This window comes from Corvus hawaiiensis, chromosome 12, assembly GCF_020740725.1.
Source record: "Corvus hawaiiensis isolate bCorHaw1 chromosome 12, bCorHaw1.pri.cur, whole genome shotgun sequence".
In the NCBI taxonomy this organism is placed as follows: Eukaryota; Metazoa; Chordata; class Aves; order Passeriformes; family Corvidae; genus Corvus; species Corvus hawaiiensis.
This window is the reverse complement of record NC_063224.1, coordinates 20918838-20936836: the sequence shown is the minus strand read 5'-3', so window position 1 is coordinate 20936836 and position 17999 is coordinate 20918838. Positions and strand designations below refer to the sequence as shown.

At 42.2% G+C, this 17999-nt stretch overlaps 1 protein-coding gene and 1 long non-coding RNA gene across 4 annotated transcripts in view; one reads left to right on the top strand and one right to left on the bottom strand.

The window, feature by feature from the left end:
* SLC7A10 (solute carrier family 7 member 10) overlaps positions 1-6501 on the bottom strand; it is a 44967-nt gene extending 38466 nt beyond the window's left edge. For all 3 annotated transcript variants that reach the window (XM_048316522.1, XM_048316524.1, XM_048316523.1), the window contains exon 1: positions 6390-6501. In XM_048316522.1, coding sequence (XP_048172479.1) covers positions 6390-6483 — 94 coding nt within the window. In that variant the 5' untranslated portion in view covers positions 6484-6501. The remainder of the gene's footprint in view (positions 1-6389) is intronic.
* A 97-nt stretch (positions 6502-6598) lies between these two features.
* Positions 6599-17999, top strand: part of LOC125332355 — a 71872-nt gene continuing 60471 nt past the window's right edge. The window contains exons 1-2 of the long non-coding RNA XR_007206456.1: positions 6599-6696; positions 7619-7692. This is a non-coding gene — a long non-coding RNA (uncharacterized LOC125332355). The remainder of the gene's footprint in view (positions 6697-7618; positions 7693-17999) is intronic.

Sequence of the window (17999 nt, the reverse complement as noted above, 5' to 3'; positions counted from 1 at the left end):
TGGAGAAGCTGCAGAATCTCCCTGAATTTTTACCAAGCTTAATTTGAATTTAGCCATGGTTTTTACTATCAAGTGAAACTGCAGCTTGTTTTCAGCTCCCTAAACTCAAGTGAAAGGCTACCCCAAACAATTCTCATGGAGAACTGTATATTGGAACAGTCTTGAAGAATGTGGGAACATGGTATCACCCCTAAAATATCATGCCATAAATATAACTTGCATTTTGGATGGGCATCTCTAGCTTCCATTTTTTTCCAAATGCAGGATCGGATCTTTCTCAGTAGTATGAATCTTTTTTCCTATTGAGTACCATACCAAATTATGGATACCTATCAGCTTAAATGCACATATGGAACCTGGACATGTAATTTTCAATAGTTTTGAATCTGAGCCTAAGCCTCTGGGCTATATGGAAAAAACATTCACAAGTTCCTCAAAAGTGTCTTTGTGGTTTCTCACTAATAAGGAATATGTGCCACTTATCTTGAACAAAAATTGACTGCTGACTTTACTAAACCATAATTTGCATTTATGAGAGGACAAGATACTGAATTACACTTCTCTGCAGTCCAGAGCTTGATCATGAAAAAAAAACCAGTTATGCATTTCTAAGTACTTTGTGTGTTACGTCAGTAAGTGCCATGTGGAACTAAATGCTCAAAATATTAGTTAGCAAGGTGTGTGACAGATAAGGAAGGCTGACTTCTTTCTAAAGTGTTTAGAAACACGTTTTTTTTTTTGAGAGAGAGAGAACCATTGAATTGTAATCTGTATTACTCTCACAAGTCAGTGAACAAAAGCGTGTCCTGAAACTTCAGTTAGCTATAAAAGTGAAATGCTCTCACACAGATTCAGAGGGAGAAAATTCTTGTTGCAACACCACTGTTTTCTATGAGCCCAGGTAGGATCACAGAAATTAGGAAAAATCATCCAGTGATGTGTGTGGGGATTTTTTCTGTTCTTTTCATACATCTTTCTTTCTGCTGCAGTCCTGTAACTTGGGTACTACTCCAGTGAAGTCCATTGGGTCTGACTAGGAATGATCTCCTAATGATTTGATATGTTACTTGATAAACAGATGGATCGGATTCAATGACCAAAACCCAGTCCACTTAAGCAATGGCAGCACATGAAACATGCTCAGAGAGGATACGCAAGCACTGGGCATTAATACCTAGCCATTTCCACTTACAAAAGGTGAATATGAAGGCTATTCCCTGTTCCATGTGTTCCCTTTCCCCAGTGTTAAGCCAGCAGCTTGCTGAATCCTGTGCTAGGTTTCTGCCGATAAAGACTACCTGTGGGATTTTAAGGGATGTTAGAATGGCAAAAGGCACAGCAGTAAGGAGACAGCTAATTGACACACAGAAAGGCTGGCAAATAGTCCTCTGTTAATGATAAGGAGGAAAAATCACATTGGAGTCCTGCACTTGGAAGTGATATTTACGCAAATAAAAACTTCCCAGTCTACACACATGCAATTATTTGTATGTAAATACGATGCCAGGCAGATATAATGACAACCAAGGCAACTCAGTTGTTCCCTTGACAGATTATCATGGTGTGGGCAGTATCTTGCACTACATACTGGGACAACCCTGACATAAGGAAGCATCTCTGATGTAAGGAGGCTTTTCAGCTTGTAGGCATTCTGCTGAGACCATCCACTGGGTGGCTGACTGATGTCAGCTATGGGTGAAAGTAAGCGTGTGCTGTTGTCTGGGCAATGCAGACAGATAAATTCCAGAAAGTTACTTTCAGAACTAGCAATAACTGAACATACTGCTCAGCTGAACATAGTTTTGTTATTATCATTGGACCTTAATCAGGAACCAGTTTATAAGGGATCTTACATCAAATTTGTGTGTGAGTAGAATAAGTACTGCAAGCATTTTTCAATCAATGCCAAGTCAGCTGATGCAGATAACTTGACTACCTGTGCTCAGCAAAACAAGATGTATTTAGTTTTAGCTGGCATATTTTACTGTAGCTGAATTTATAAGTCTTCTAGCAGGTTTTATATAGCCTGATATTAAATCATTCATGAGTATACAACAGATTTCATGATAATGCAAGTATTACCCTATGGCTACTTTCATGCAGTTTTGCAACCACATAAATAAAGGTTTTAAGAGATATTTAAGTGTTTGTATTATATAACATTACTTGATCTGTATTAAACAGTCGAACAACCCTTTTTGCATGTGTTACATATGCAATTTGTGTATACAGTTAAATATACATTTCTAATGTAAGAATGGTGTATTTTGTTTTTCCAACCCAAAGAACCAGGCTGGTATTGGACATTAATCAGTCTGCACTTTCTAGTTCTTGTACTTTTCTACAGAACAGCGGAATGTGGTAGAAATTACACAGAGACAAGTCATGGAGCTTCTTACTTAGCTTCTCATCTACACAGGCAAAACTCCAAGGAAGGCACTGTATAGCTAATATTCCTGTGCTCAAAGAAAACACACATGCAATAATCTTAATTACATACACAGTTCTACAAACGAGACGTAAAGCTAGCTATGTGTATGTGCATGAAAGAACTGTTCAATTAAATACAGCATTGATTTCTGTGTCTGCTAAATAAAATCTAGTGTGGATTTCAAACAATTATACAGTATCTACGAGTTATTATCTAGGAGATAGTAATGCATGTATGTCACTACTTTTTAAGCTGTATCACTCCATCTAAGTATTGGCAAGCTTGATTTGTGGTGTATTAGAGTGCATTAGAAGATTATTAATGTCTGGAGCCCATGAGAGATTTGTTTTCACTGTATGTAACCATGTTCGAGACAGAGCAGTTTGGGTGCTTCTACAGCAAGTCTCAAGCACTTTGCAAAAGCGCTCTTTCTGTGGCAGAGGTGAATTGCCAGAAAGATTTGTTACTACTACTAAACACTGTTCAGTTTTACAGTCATTAACTACCAGTCTCTTTTTAGAGTTAAAAGGTTTTGTATTCAGTACCTGCATTTGCATTAAGATGCTCAGAAGAGGTGTCTTATGCCTCAGCATGAAATAAAATTTGGAAACAGCCTTCTCTGTAATCAGGCTTGTTTGTAAGCAAGTTAAAAACTATAAATTAATTACTGAAGGATAGACTTAAGTTGTACGAAAGCTAGGCTGCTGGAAGAGATCAGGAGACTGTTCTATGGGATGGATATAGAACAGACATATTCCTAATTTGATGTAGTTTATTACGCTGTTTTTTGTGAATATTTTTTGTTAGATGAACTGGTATTTCTTATGGCAAAATCTTTCAAATCTCTATAAAAGGAGGGTAAAAATTTCAAAGGATGAGTTTTGGGAGTGCATTAAGACAGCATAGCAATTTACTGTGTTGACAAATACCTTGGTTGTAAAAGTAGTAAGAAAATTGCCCTATAATTCAAAACATGTCAAGAAGATTAAAAAGGAAGACCAGTTTTCCAGGGAATTAGCACAGAGTATGGGAGCTTCAGGACAACTATCAAGATAACAGGCTGGCTGTGCCCTCCTTGCTCCCTGAACCAGTAGGTGCCCCGTATTCACAGGGGAGGCTGAGCCCCTCCTCAGCTCTAACAGGTAGAGGCATGGCATGTTTAACCTGGATGACGTGATGTACTTGTAAAGGTTGTTTTTATTCTCTTGGTTGCAACTGTGATGGGCTACTAACAGACTACAAAGTATCGAGAGATCCTGCCATTACTGGAATACTCTCAAATACAGTTATAATGGTGATAAAGGTGCTCCCACCCCCAAGCCTTCTCTTTCACTTCATGTTGTGTCTTTCTGAGTGCTCCCTGGCACAATCTGACTCCCCAGCTATGCAGCTCACATAATGCCTTATTTTAAACAAGCAGAATTAGTGTATAGAAGGCAACCACATATTTATAAGATCATATTTGCAGTATTTTTCAAATACTCCCTCGTGTTTCCTCTTCTTAATTACTAGAAGATTATAATTCTCTATATCCATGCTGCAGCTGATCAGAATTGTAGAACAGTCAGCTAAACCAGAACATTTGGTGTAATGTTGGCAGATCACAGCATCAAACTTCTATTTGATAATATAAAAATATGCTCATATGTTTTCTGTATCTGCAGCATTTTCATATGCTGTTTGAATAAAGATAACCTGCAAGAACATTTAAAGAAAAATAAGAAAGCATAATCTTTATGTCTGTACAGAGCAAGAAGAGGTTTTTTCAAAAGCAATTTCTGTTTTTCTTGGTGTTGTCAAGCAGTATGACTTTGCTGTGGGATGCATCAGAATCTGATGTCTAAACCCTTGAAATGGGTTTCCCTCCTCCACTCAAAAGCAGGAAATCCAATATGATGACTGACATTAAAGTCCTGGTCTGTCCTTTGGTCTGTTCCAAAGGCTCTGACACACTGACTGCATCCATTTTTTCCCTGCCATTCAGTCACTTGGAAATAAGTCTTCCGCCTATGTTAAATTCTATCAAACAGAAAATTTGTGAGTTAACTGTTTGCCTATCAATTCGGATCAACTAGTAATTTTTTTTTCCTGAAGGAGTCTTAAATAAGATTTCACTCAGTTAATTCCAGTAATGGCTTGCAAGCTGATCTGATGTAATTATTGTCCTCTGATTTGAGACTGTCATGTTTTATGCAGTGACACCTACAAAGCTAGACTAAACCCTTACTACATACCACTTTGTCACAGAAGACTTTGATGCGTGATGTAATTTCATGCATCTGCACACAAACAAATCAAACAAAAAACCAGGATCCTATGGTTGTTTTTCAAATGCCTTCTATGAAAATATGGGGGAATTTGCAGAAGAATTTTTAGGCTTTATGTGGCAAAGCAGATTACCTTCTCTAATACTTAAACCACTTGAGAATATACAGTTTATAATAAATGTCAGTGCTTTTCCCTGCTCAAATGTCCTTGATTAGATGAGAGGCTACTTCACAAGATTTATTTTGGACAAGCATGACATGTATGAATTCTGCTTGCAAGATATTGCATATAAGGTTGATGAAAGGTTGACTGGGAGAGAAGGGTAGCAGTCTCAAGATATCATTCTCTAATACCTAACAAATGATAGAGATGCCATAAATCTTCCCTATGGCCAATAGCAACTCAGGGAACATCTAACCCTGGAAGTGCCTTACCTACAGCTCTGTACAGCACTCAATACTTCACTCTAACACAAGGTCATCTGTGCTCCACTGAGATCCAGAACCTAGATTTTCCCCCTTAAGTGTGCTGAGGGATTCAAAATAAATGTATGTTCGTATATGTAGAACACATCTTCCCACAAACTGCAGATACAGATTTTAGTGTTTCACTATGGGAATGGAATTAAGTATTTTCCTTTCATATAACAGCCTTGGTCACAATATCCACCTACATCGGACATAAAGGCATACATGACTAAGAGCATAACATTGCACTAGGGCATTATAATCACCTACAGGAAGCATGCAGTGATTCTTCCTCAAGCTTGGTGACATCAATCACAGAGACACATCGGGGTGTCCCAGCCAATTCTGCTACTGAAGAGTGTATTCCCATGGACGCAGCAGATCCTGCTGTGCCTGCTGTTACCGCTCCGTGCTGCCATGGACCTTGACTCAACTGTAACTGCGAGTCTTTTCCACAGGTCTTGGTGAAGGTAATGGCTGGGTCTTCCTACGGGGTTTTGAGGCTCACTGGCTTAGTACAGGCTGCTTGTATTCACCTGGGCAAATTTTCCTTCCCCACGCTTGCCCCCACATGTCCAGCCCAAACGCCACAGTGATGGAGCACACCGAGGGACGGTGCTGAGCACACCCTGCCCCAATTTCCCAGTTTTGACTCTATTATGGGAGCAGCAAAGTCAGCCCCGCTGTCTGACTGCTCTGCAGCGATGGCTGCTGCGGGGCGCGGAGAGCATCGCTGCCCGCTGCCGCAGCACACACTGCGGGTCCCGGGACACTCGGGAAGCGCCTTCTGAAAGCCCACGCTGCCACTTTGAAGAACCCCGATCTCAGATAAACGAATCAATCTGGTTTAGCCTTAGAAGTAAGCGCCGCAGAAGCCTCAACAGCTCATCCGTCATCAGGAAAAAGACTTTACGAAACCTCACGATTTTGCGTTCAGCTGAACAACTGGGCAGAGGGGGCTTACTCCAGACGTACAGACCGTGTGTTACAGCGACAGCGACTCGCCGCCCAGCTCGCCACCGGACGAGCCGCGCCGCACCATGCAAGAGCACGCTGTCACCTCCCCGGTACCGCGCACCTGCCCGCGGAGCCGTGCATCGCCACACCGCCGCCTCTCCCCGCGCCGGCCGGTCCCGAGCCCCCGCCCCAGCAGCACTACAGTCGAGTGAAACAGGCTGTCAGCACTGCCGCGGGCGCGCAGAGGCGGGACGCGATGCCCTTACCGATGATGATGGCACAGGCGCTCACCAGCCCGATCTCCTTCTTCAGCGCCACCCGCTCGGGGCCGCCGGGCACGCGCCGCTCGCCGCCGGCCATCGCTGCCCGCGCTGCTCTGCCCCGCGGCCCCGCGCGCATGCGCCGCCCCGCAGGCCGGTGGACGGGGGGCCGCGCCGGGGGGGCGGGAGGTGTCCCGGAGCCCTCACGGGTGGCGGTGCCCGAGGGTCGCGCGTCACTCGGGGCGCGGCCGCCCCCAGACACCTGCAGGTGTGGCCGCAGGAGCCGCAGGGACAGCGGAGCCAGCGCTGTGCGGTGAGGGCTAAACGCCGAGCGGTGGGCTCGGACATTTGGTGTGTCGGGCAGCGGGTCCTGCCCTGCGCCACGACTCCTGACAGAGCCGGCCCCGCACGGGCTCCGCGGCGGCCGCCTCCTGTTGGGCCCTATTAATTGAGCTAGTGCGATAACGTAAAGAACAAACGTTTTATTGCTTGTCATCAGTGCTGCCAGTTTAGCGCAGTTAAAACCAGCCCAAGGTTGGCTGGTTTCTGTACTCTTCCCACGGTGTTTCACGCTTCCGAAGGGATCCAGCCGCAGCCCGTGGCTGCACCGGCTCCTTCGCACCCGCCGGGGCTGAGGGGGCTGCCGGGGCTGCCTCCTGTGTCCCCCACAGCCCCCCGGGGCTCGCTGGGCAGGCAGCGGCTGCTGACGAGCTACAGCTGGGGTTATCTGCCGGGGAGCTTAAGGAAATAAATGTTTCCTTTCCTCGCACGGGATGGAGCTTAAATGTTGGGATCTGCGTTCGCAAATCTTTTGCTCTGTGAACAAGCTGCCTTCACAAGAATGTCAGTGAGTGAGGTCTCCTCTGCTCTCATATGACATCAAAAAGCTAAATCGTAGTTTGGGAACCTGGGCTCTTCCATCAGGTTGTAACAGCCAAGGGTTTAGTGATGGAAATCCCCAGTTTGTTACTTGTTTATGAGATGAACACCTTTCTGAGAGCATTTCTATGTTCAGAGAAGACCCCTGTGTGAATGACTATTCTGAAAATGCATAGGTTAGAAAATTTTCATAAGAAGATTGTGTGGTAACTGACAACGTGCATCAGTGGGGCAAACAGCGAGACAGTGGAAATTGGTTGTGGTGGGGTGAAACAAGGAATGTCTGGTTCTTCACCTCAGTGAAGGAAGTTAGGAAGTTTCTGTGGTGACATCACCCTGATTTTCTTTGACTTTAGAATGAAAAGTGTGACCTGACAGCTGGTGGGTCTTTTGAGAAAATCTGTGGACTGTTCTTAGAAAGATGAAAATTGTAAGTGATTTTACTTTATAAAGCTGCTTTATACTGCTGCTGTTATAGAAAGGCTTACTGATTTTCAGAGGCCGAGGCTTGTTTCCTAAGCTGATCTACTGCTATGTTTCAGTACGAACTGCCTCACTAACCACTTCTAAAATGTCCTTTTATTGAATTACTATGTGATTTTTATAAGAAACTTTACAGGAAGAGTTACTTTTTGAACTATGTAAACCGTACTACTGTTCTCCTTTTAAAGACTAGGAAATATGTGCAAAGACTGGAAACAAAGTTTCAGGTGTTCAAAAGTAACTTGATGTATTAGGTGTTTCTTCTAGGTGGCTTAATTGTCTGCTTCATAGCTATGTTTTTTACTGGTAGCAACTCACGTATATTCTAGTAGATACCTCTGAAAGTCTCTACATGTTAGCCTTATACAGACATTATAATTTATTTTGGGGAAGTTTTCTATGATGGTCTATTTCTTTAGTAAAAACTCAAAAAATTATTTTGAATGTCATTTAAAAAGTAGAAAAGTCAAGAAATATGTGAATGAATGGTGTTTCTAACTCTACTGAGTTTCAAGAACCTAATGAAATTTAGGCTCAATTAACCTTTGCAGAACAACCACACAATCTGTTAAAGGAATGACACTTAGAAGGGTAACACTGAACTTGTTTTCTTTGGCTGTGGTAAAAATGATTGTTTTCTCTGAAATATGTGTATAATTTTTGTGGTACTGTGAGGAAGAGAGAAATCCCAGTCAGCCCTCTTCTGCAGATTAGTGAGAAACAGAGCATGCTGGCTATGGGATGATGAAAATGAACAGTAGAATTCAATTAACTCTAATAATCTTCTTCAACTCAGCTGATCAGTAGCTGCAGGATTTTTTTTGTAAACATTCTGGCCAGTTTAGAGGGCTTTGCCAGGGAAAATGGTAGTTATTCATACCTGCCTGCTGATACAAATATTTTGTTCTGTAATTGTTCCTCCTTACTGAAAGCCAAGAGGAACTACTAAGTGACTATACCGATTTCACTGGTAATAAGAAAGGAAAAACCTAACAGAAAAGCACCAGAAATATCTCCTTAGGAGAGGCAGTCAACAAACCGGTAAAGCTGTGAAAAGCAGAGGAACCTTAAAGCATTTTGTCTTGGTATCCAGTTTCACATTGGGTGCATGTTGAACAAGGCTTTTAAAAGAGCTGGCACTGGAGAACCATGGGGTGAAATCTCAGCTGCGCCACAGTAAAACCTTTTGCAGCAAAAACATGAATGTACTGCCACATCTCATTGTAGCTTAGAATGGCAGGATATTATCTATTACACCTTACAGTTTCAGCACCAGATGCTGGTTTGTGAGTTTGATCCTTGAGGGCAGCATTGTGCCCTTGTCTTTGTGTGGGGCTGTTCCCAGAAGGAATAGGCAGCCTTTGTGGCTGGGCAGGGTGTGTCCAGTTATATATTTAGACAGCAGAAGTTATGTTTAGATGGCTGTGCTTCCATGGGCTTCTGACACAGCAGACCCCAACGCTCAGCTGCCTGCAGGGATCTTAAAATGTCCTTTTGATGGGACCTGTACCCCTGCTCTGAGAGGTGGAATTAAAGGTATACACTTACCTTTTTCTCAAGATGCTTAGCATTACTTTCATAGGTGCTTCTTTGTGGTATCTCTGCTAGAGTGTTCTTTCTAATGCAAGTCATAAGCTTGGGAGCAGTTTTGCCTGGTTACTTGGTGGGCAAATGGAGTTTTGGCTGCAGCTGTGTTGGTGATGGAGGATGGTGGCTGTGCAGCAGCAGCACAGTCCCTTCCTGCCACATGAGATTGACTTCATACCATATGGATTAAAGGTTATGGGCAAGGCTGTGCAGCCAAGAAGTCTGTACTACTAACTTAATTTAGGATTGTAGTCCTGGACCCCTGTAGAGAACTTAATTTTTCTTGTTTGTCCCAGGACAAATTCTTTCCCTAAATCCATATAAAGAACACTGATTTACTGATTATTTTCCCAATGTGTGCATAACAATTTACTTTCCTTTTCAAAGTTTTAAGTGTTTTACTATTGCTGAAGGATTAAGCAGGTGACTGTTTACAACACAAGCTTTCAATATGCCCACATCCATAGCAGAACACTGGAGTGTAAAACAGCAGTGAGCCAGAAACCTGTTGGAAAAGACAGCAGTGACAAAGGTTGTCCACATTAACTGCCAAAAAACGCTCTTGCTTTATTTTCTTTTTTTTTTTTTTTTTTTTTTTTTTCAGGCTGAGTGCCTGCCTGCTTCACTGTGGTTTTTGCATGAGGGTGAAGAGAGGACTTTTCTCTGTTTGTGGTAGTGTTGGCTTATTTAGGTTGTGTATTTTGTCCTATTGTTAATATAATTTCAAAATGAGCAAATCAGAGGGCATGTACGTTCTAATTAATAGTTATCTGAGGCAACACTCAGAGCAAAAATCTCCTTTAAATTGTTTTGGATCTGAACATACTGTATCTACTTGAGTGACGAAACGTTAGAAAGCAAAAAAGCCAAAGTTCTTTGTCGGAAGGCAATTGCTGCATAGCAACTGCATAGAGAGGATGCAGTGAAGCTTGCATGTGTTCTCTTTTGTTGCTATTTTTGTCCTTATTTTCTTCATGTTCTGAAATGTACAGAAATTGTTGAAGTTGTTGGAATGAGTTATTTCATTCATTGCTACTTATGCTTTAAAAAAAAAAGAAGCAAATAATACAGTTTGAGTTTTGCATTTTGGGAAGAAAAAAGGAAATTTAATATGCTATTTGTGAAGGGATGCTGTGACTGAGTTTTCAAATGAATGTGTTCTTTGATATATGGAAAGGGAGCAAGGTTAAAGAAATATAAAGATTCTCCATGATAACAGATATGCGTCCCAGTCTCACTCCATTTTTGTAGCCATCTAAACAAATTTCTGCTGGCTAAATATATAGCCAACCCTACAAAACCAAAATATACAATAGTTATTAAAACATAATTCAACTTTGAATTTAATGGGATCCATGAACAGCAGCTGGGAAATAGTTACTTGGAAGAATAACTTATCTTGTTGTGTATTGTTAAATAAAGCAGTGGGCTGGCTGGTTTAGCAAAAGGAAATTTGGAGAGTAATGGGATTGTGAAGTGTTTCTTAATTGCTAATAAACTTGTGAATAAGGTTTTCCATATCGTGTAATGTCTGCGGAAAGCTCATACAAAATACGGGAGACTGATCTTAACTGTCCTTTGGATGTGCGCCGCACAAGTACATGTTAGAGGGGTTTGGCCACCCACCCCTACAGCTGATGACTGATTTGGGCCACCCATTAGTGGGAAGTGACATCAGTGGGAGGGACTCATAGGAAGCCTTTCCATTTTAATATGGATGAGTCCCAACAGGTAACTCTAAATCAAGCCCAGGTGCAGGTGGATCAGTTACTTGTTGAAAGCATCCTACTCTCCATCACCTTTCTCTATTGTGTTCAGTCTATAAGACAAACGTGGAAAATGCTGTCCTTTGAATTTCTAATACTATTTTCTCTTGTACATCTGTTTTCAGAAAGCTGTAGTAGAGGAAGACGCATAAGTATGTGACTCCTGTGTGACTCCCCTGTACCTACACAAGAAAATGGGGGATGTACATTTGAAAAGGAAAGGCAGAATCTTTTTCTCTAATTCAATAAAGTAGGAAAATGTCCAGAGTAGCTTTTTTTGTGGGTAGCTACTCTTCTCTTGTAATACGGGCAACAAGAGAGATGTTCCCTGAAGTGTAGAACTGTTCTGCAGTTGTTTTAAAGGGGCTCATGGAATCATAGACTATCCTGAGTTGGAAGGGACTCAAAAGGATCATTGGAGTCCAACTCCTGGCCTTGCACAGAACACCTCCAAGAATCACACCATGTGCCTGAGAGCATTGTCCAATTGCTTCTTGGGCTCTGGAAGGCAATGGTGTGTATCTTCTGAATTCTATTATGTATTGCATTTGTTGGGCATTGGGAAGAGCCATAGGAAAGGTTGACTGTTTGGGCTGACTGATGCCACAATTCCATGACCTTCTGCAGGATCTGGGAACTTTAATTCCAGAGTTTAGGAATCTCAGGAGATTCTTTAGGCAGTGTCACTCTGTTTTCTGCTCCTCTAGCAGAAATGTGGGTCTTATACACAGCAGAGGCTTGCCTAGTGTTGATAACTCCATAGCTTCTATAAAGGACAGTATCTTGACAGTGTACAGAAAATTCAGGGCCAGCTGCTTCACTGCCTTTGAACAGCACGCTTTTATCTGTATATTCTGGTGACTGAAGTGTTTGCTGTCTTTTAGGTAGGTAATTCATCAGGTATGAACTGCTAGACTCTTAGATACCATTAGACACATAGATATCTGTGCTCTAAATTTCCATCTACATGAAATGGGTCATATAATGTTCAAATTCTATCATTCCTTCAAAGACTTTTCATGACAACTCATAAGTAGATGAGTGTAAATAAATTACGTAAAAAGCTATTTGTAGGTTGTTGATCAATGAGGTTTCTGGAGGCAGACTTACTGAAATAACCTAGTTTGAGTTGAGCATTGGTACATTTGGTGTGTTATCAGAGTACCTTGAAGTGCAGGGCAAAAGGGAATGAAAGGATGATCAATTTCAGAATAAGCACTTGTTTTATGCATCTTTTTAAAGCTCTCTGACAACACTGTAGTATTTCAACGTTTCACCATTATAAAAAGCAAAAAGATTTTCTTATATCACCAATCTAAATTGTGCCTGTTGACTCAGGCATTGAGCTTGAGCTTCACTGAAATTTTTCATATCCTTTACAGAAGGAGGAGAACCACCAGGTCCTTTTCCTTTTTATTGCTACCTACCCTGTCCTTCCCTATTCTGCATATGTATGCTAGATCCTTTCTTTCTTGCACTACTTTTTCAGCTGAACATCAGCATCCTAACTTTACACCATTTCACCAGTCAGCTGAGATTGTCCTAAATTGTATCCTTCACTTCTTCATTTGGTGAACCCATGCATTTTTAGTCTCTGTTTGGTCACTGAAAGTGAATTATATTGGTCCCTGGATAGATTCCAGGGGAATAATTTAGAAATTTCTTTCTGGCTTGCCAGTGCATTTTGAATAATTACATCAAGAGGGACAGGATTTTTTATTACTATTTTTTAAAACTAGTTACACTGGTAACATTGCAATTAAAACTTGGCTCTTATTTCATATCTTCTTGCTTATGAACATAACACATTTGGCAGAGTTAAAAGCTCTAGTTTAAAGGAAGCTAGTTCATCTCTACCACTTCCTGTTTATCTACTGCAAGAGGTTCCCTATCAGACATGAAAACCACAACTCGCATCATGCCCTCTTTCTGCGAACTCTTGTCAGAGAAGCGCACTAGATGGCACTCTGGATCTGTAACTCAGTATTTTACAGTAAATGCAATCTCAATTGCCTGCTCTCATGATTATTGTAAGTACTTACTTTATGAAGTTTGGCATCTAAGTTTAAGATTAAAATTACTGTAGCGGTAAAAGTCTTGTGTAAGTGGGTTTGGGTTCATGTTGTCATTAACTCCCTCCCCTCCGCCCAATAATCCTTCAGCATGCATTTGTAAAGCACAATTTTAGGTATGCCATTGAGGGAGTAATCCAGCTCTGTGAGGGCAGCTGGGACGTGTTCCAGTGTTGGCAGTGTGATGCACTTGTGTATCCATGTTTGATGCATGAAGAAGCAAAACAGGAGGAGCAGAGGATGGCGATCATTCTGCCATGTGTTCGCCCACTCTGAGTGTGGCTCAGATGTAATTTGAATGAAGGCGCAAAGGTTGACGAGACCAGCCATTATTACCATGATCCATAGGTCCATAGAAGAGGTATAGTCTGTGCTAAAGACTTCAAGTAACATTAGTTTTGCTAATGGCATTAGCTCTGGAATTCTGTTTCTGATGGTATTTAAGTTGCCTGAAACCATACCTACTAATTCATTTTGATAGCATCATGTGACCACAGCTTGGATCTACTGACTCTGCTCGTGCTGGGTGCTCTGTAGGCTCCTGCAGTAGTTTGGGAAGTGGAGTCTGGATGCTGCTTTCTGTGGGGCCCAAGGCATGTCTGTGTGGCTGTGTTGTGGGCCTGTACTCAAGGTGCTGGGCAGGGCAGCTTTCTGCATGTAGGGGGCAAGTCAGCTGCCAGAGGAAATCTCCAGACTGCTGGTTCAATGATTTACCACTGAGACATGATGGGGGGTGCACTGCTGCCTCCTGCCTTTTTGGATACTGTCTTCCTGATAGTTGATTGTGTTAAGGCCAAGTCAGTGGTGCTTAACTTACCCTGTCTTGGCTTTGCCTTCAAAGGGCAATGCTTAGGATGCCAGTTACCTTCATTCATCTAAGATTTTAGAGCTCCCTCTCAACTCTTCCTGACCTGTGAACACTCCTGTGTCTTCCAGGACAAAATAAAACAAGTTAGCTGAGCCACCTGGCAGTGGTTTGAACCAACTTGTTTGATTTTGCCCTAGAACTGACTAGAAGTGCTTACGCAGCCAGTTACTGGGACTGAGCTGTAAGGTGTTAACAGCAGAGAAACAGAAAGGAACAACTTTTTAAAAGGCCTGTGAACTGTGTGCCCTGGGTGAGAGGCTTTATATTAGGCTGTTTGCTTTCCCTGGAAGAGATAAGATACGCTTCTATGGCCTGTTCCACCAGAGGAATTCAATAACAAGCTGTCATGTCTCAGCTATACTTTTCCTGCAAAGGTGTGCTCCTTACCTGTGCAGCACAGATGAGATTCCTGTGCCTAAGGTGTCCAGTGGAACCACACAATGTGCTTTACAGGGCTGCTTGGGGTGGGGGCTCCATTGTAGAGCCTTATTTTGTTGTGTACTTCAGAGAACGGGGAAGGCAGTTTGGCACACTAGCTTTTCTAACAGCCTCTGAAATACGAAAGTGCTTTTTGTTCTCACATCTGTTAATAAGCTGGTGCATCTATTGGCTCATGGAATAGTAAGGAAATTATAACACTTTTTATCTGTACAACATTTTAATTTTTGAGAAGAATAACAAAGTTAGAACATGTATCATGCTCTTCACCTAATGTATTGATGAATATTTGCACAAAGAACCAAAAGTAAAGCAGATTCCCCTGTTGTCCAGAACCAAATCTGTCTGCAAGATGAAGAGTTGTCTTACAGACAGAAATCTGTATTTGGTTTAAGTGCATTGTGCTTAGAGTTCACACATATCCCCTCCAGTACTTACTTATTAAATGAGTTCACAGAAACTACACTGCAAACCTGCTGGAATAATTTTTATGAAATAATTTTCTCTGGTAAACAGGGAAAACAGAGCTGCAAGGAAGTTAAAACCTGGGCTTGGCTTCCCCACTAATGACAAACTCAGGCCCCAAAATTTGCTGAGACAGAGATGACAGGCTCTCGCAAGTACATTGGATCATCCACCTACCCCTCCTTTCTGGTTGCTGCAGGGTATGGGTGCACTCAGACAAAAAAGACTGGGTTGCTTTTGAGCTTTTTTTTCCTTTTTTTGCTCACACATAAAGCAGAGCAGGAGTGAGATGTAGATAATGGTATACACCTGTCCCATTCAAGTGCACTAGACCAGCACCACCAGACCTTTCTTTCCTCACACTGCTTGAAGAGTATGGACTGCAAGAATACTGCAGCACTCTTGGTTTTCTGTCACTTCTGGGTGGCCATTTTTAAGCTGTCAGTCTTGAGTGCGAGTGCTTCCCAGTAAGAATGATCTGTGTTTAAGGGAAATCTGCATGGGAGCAGGGATGCTATGGGTAGGTAGGATTGCCAGTGAGCTGATTCACTCACATCTGCTATGTACACCAGCCCAGAAAATAGTGAATGAACCTCAGATACTGGTACATAATGTGATCTAGGACAAATGTCTTACCTCTCTGGACTTGGTTGCCTACCTCTAAACCAGATGTTTCCTTCTTGTTGCAATCTGGCTGGAGACTTGTATGTATTACATTATCCTTTGGTATTATCAGTGGTGGACGTTTTCAAGAAGAGGAATCACAGGACACCTTTTCTTTGTGTTAGGCTTTGACAGTATCATCACAGGGGTACAGGATTTGCTGTGGAGTGCATTGTAACAAACATTTTTGATGATAGCATCAGATTTTTCTCCTGCTTGCCCTTTTCCCTTGAAAGGAGTTAGGCTCTTTGGGTGTTGCCTGAAGAAACTCAGGAGGTGGGTGGGTGCAATGAGATTTTCTGGCTGCACCTCTCTGTAGGATTACTGAGAGTGCAGAGGGCCCTCAATCCAGATAGGGAGCAGTCTGCACAAATGCAAGTAGAAGCAGAAGATTCTCCAAGGCAGCACATTTCTTCTTTCTGGAGCAACTCACCAATAGAGAAGATGATTATGTTGGAAGCAGCTGGGCTATTCTGTGTGTGTGCATTTGGCTAATGATCCTTCATGTGATCACTTCAACTTCATAGAAATATGCAGTTTCGGCTGGGTGTTGGTATTCACATGCTGTCTGCATATCACCCTAAGGAAATGGAAGGGGAGTTTGTAAACTATGAAAGGTTATGTCCCTAACAGAAAGGACGACCAGAATCTAGAGATCATCCTTTGCTGGTAATCTCACTGATCTGTCTTCCAGTAGTATTCTGTATGTTAACAGAGCAAAGGCTGCTGCTTTTTCACCCTAATTCCAGCAGCTTCTTTCTGCCTCTCTTCAGTATTCTGCCTTTAGTACTCCTTTCTTCATACCCTGCATATATGCTTCCATGCCTCCTGACCATCTTCATACTCCTTTCAAACTTAGAAGATGTAGACAGACAGGCATACACATAGCACGACTGCAAATTCTCATTTTCTTGGGAAATCTTGCTCAAAAGTGTTCAAGAGCAGCTAGTCCTAAAGTACTGACGTGCAGAAATCTGGCACTACATGGTGCATAGTGTTGGAAATATTGGTGATTTAGACCTTGTATCACCTGTGGAACTATAGAATAACAGGCTGTTCAGTAAGCGCTGTTAATGAAATGTGCTTAAGTGCTTTGTTGAACTGGAACCATGGTCCATACTGTGGCATATGGAACCTTTTCAGCTGGAAAGTCTCAAATTGTTGAGTCAAGTCCTGTAGTGTTTTAGGAATATCTCAGGAAGCTTCTGACAACTCAGACAAAATGGTGTTTTTCTACCTGAGTTGTTGGCCATTCAAGCCGAGCTCAAAGCAAACCTTTGGGGCTTTGGGGAAGCCAGTGACAAATCAAAGAATCTTGTTTAAATTGGTAGTGGCTGAATGCTGCTTGAGGCTTGCTTCTGAGGCTTGATATATTCCTTTTAATGCACAAACAACATCTGCTTCTTTTCACTGACAGTTCCTAAGATGACCTCTTGAAGGAAAGGGAGCAAGCATAATTTTCTGCTATGCTGGTGATTCTTGGTGGAGCAATCACAGGTGTGTGCAGAAGGCCAGAGCCAATATGAACACCTGCATGCTGCCATGGCTGCATGCTTTACCTACTTCTCTTTGGTCACCCAGCAGTGATGGCATCGTGTGGTGGAGGATTTCAGGGTGCTCAGCTCCTAAAATCTAAAGGGCATGGTTAAATACTTCGCAAGGTCTAAGAACCAACATGTATCTAGGTGTTTTTTCTAGTACCTGATGTTAAGTGCTACTAACACTTAACAGCATCTAAAGACTAGTGCTTTCATTTCTGCTAGTCTCTAGTCACTCTATTTTCTATCTTCATATACATATCTTCTGTCTGTTCCTCCCAGTATACCCACCATGCCTTATGTGCATTTTATCTTACATGGACAAAGTGTAAGTGGACCTGGGATGTAGTTTTGTTTGACTAGAGGCTTCCTGTAAATGACAACCAGAGGGCCTAGCCCACCCCTGTGGCACTAGCTTTTAAAGTCCCATTATTGCTCTGAATCACACCTTCATCTCCACACCCTGAGTCATATATTAAAATAAAACTGTGGGAAATAATAAAACCCAGTTATATGAATGCATTTTTTATTATAAGAGCACTTTTTTTTTTTATTACTGCTTTGAGGCCAACTCATCGTCTTTTGTTATGTTCATTACAAAAGGGTTTGCTCCAGTCCCTATTAACTTGAAGGGAAAGGAATAGAGTACACAGACAGAAGAACAGTTCCTTGCTGGCATCCATTCCCTTGCCCTCAGTATTCCTCAGTCTTTACCACAGCTGCTGTACAAGAGCCTTCTGGAGCAAGCTGGGTTACAAGGAGAATTGACAAGTTTGCAGAAGAGGAGGGCAGATCAAGTCCTCTTTAAGTCCCATATCTAGCTTCTGGCCTGTTTTTCCAGGTACTCCTGATACAGC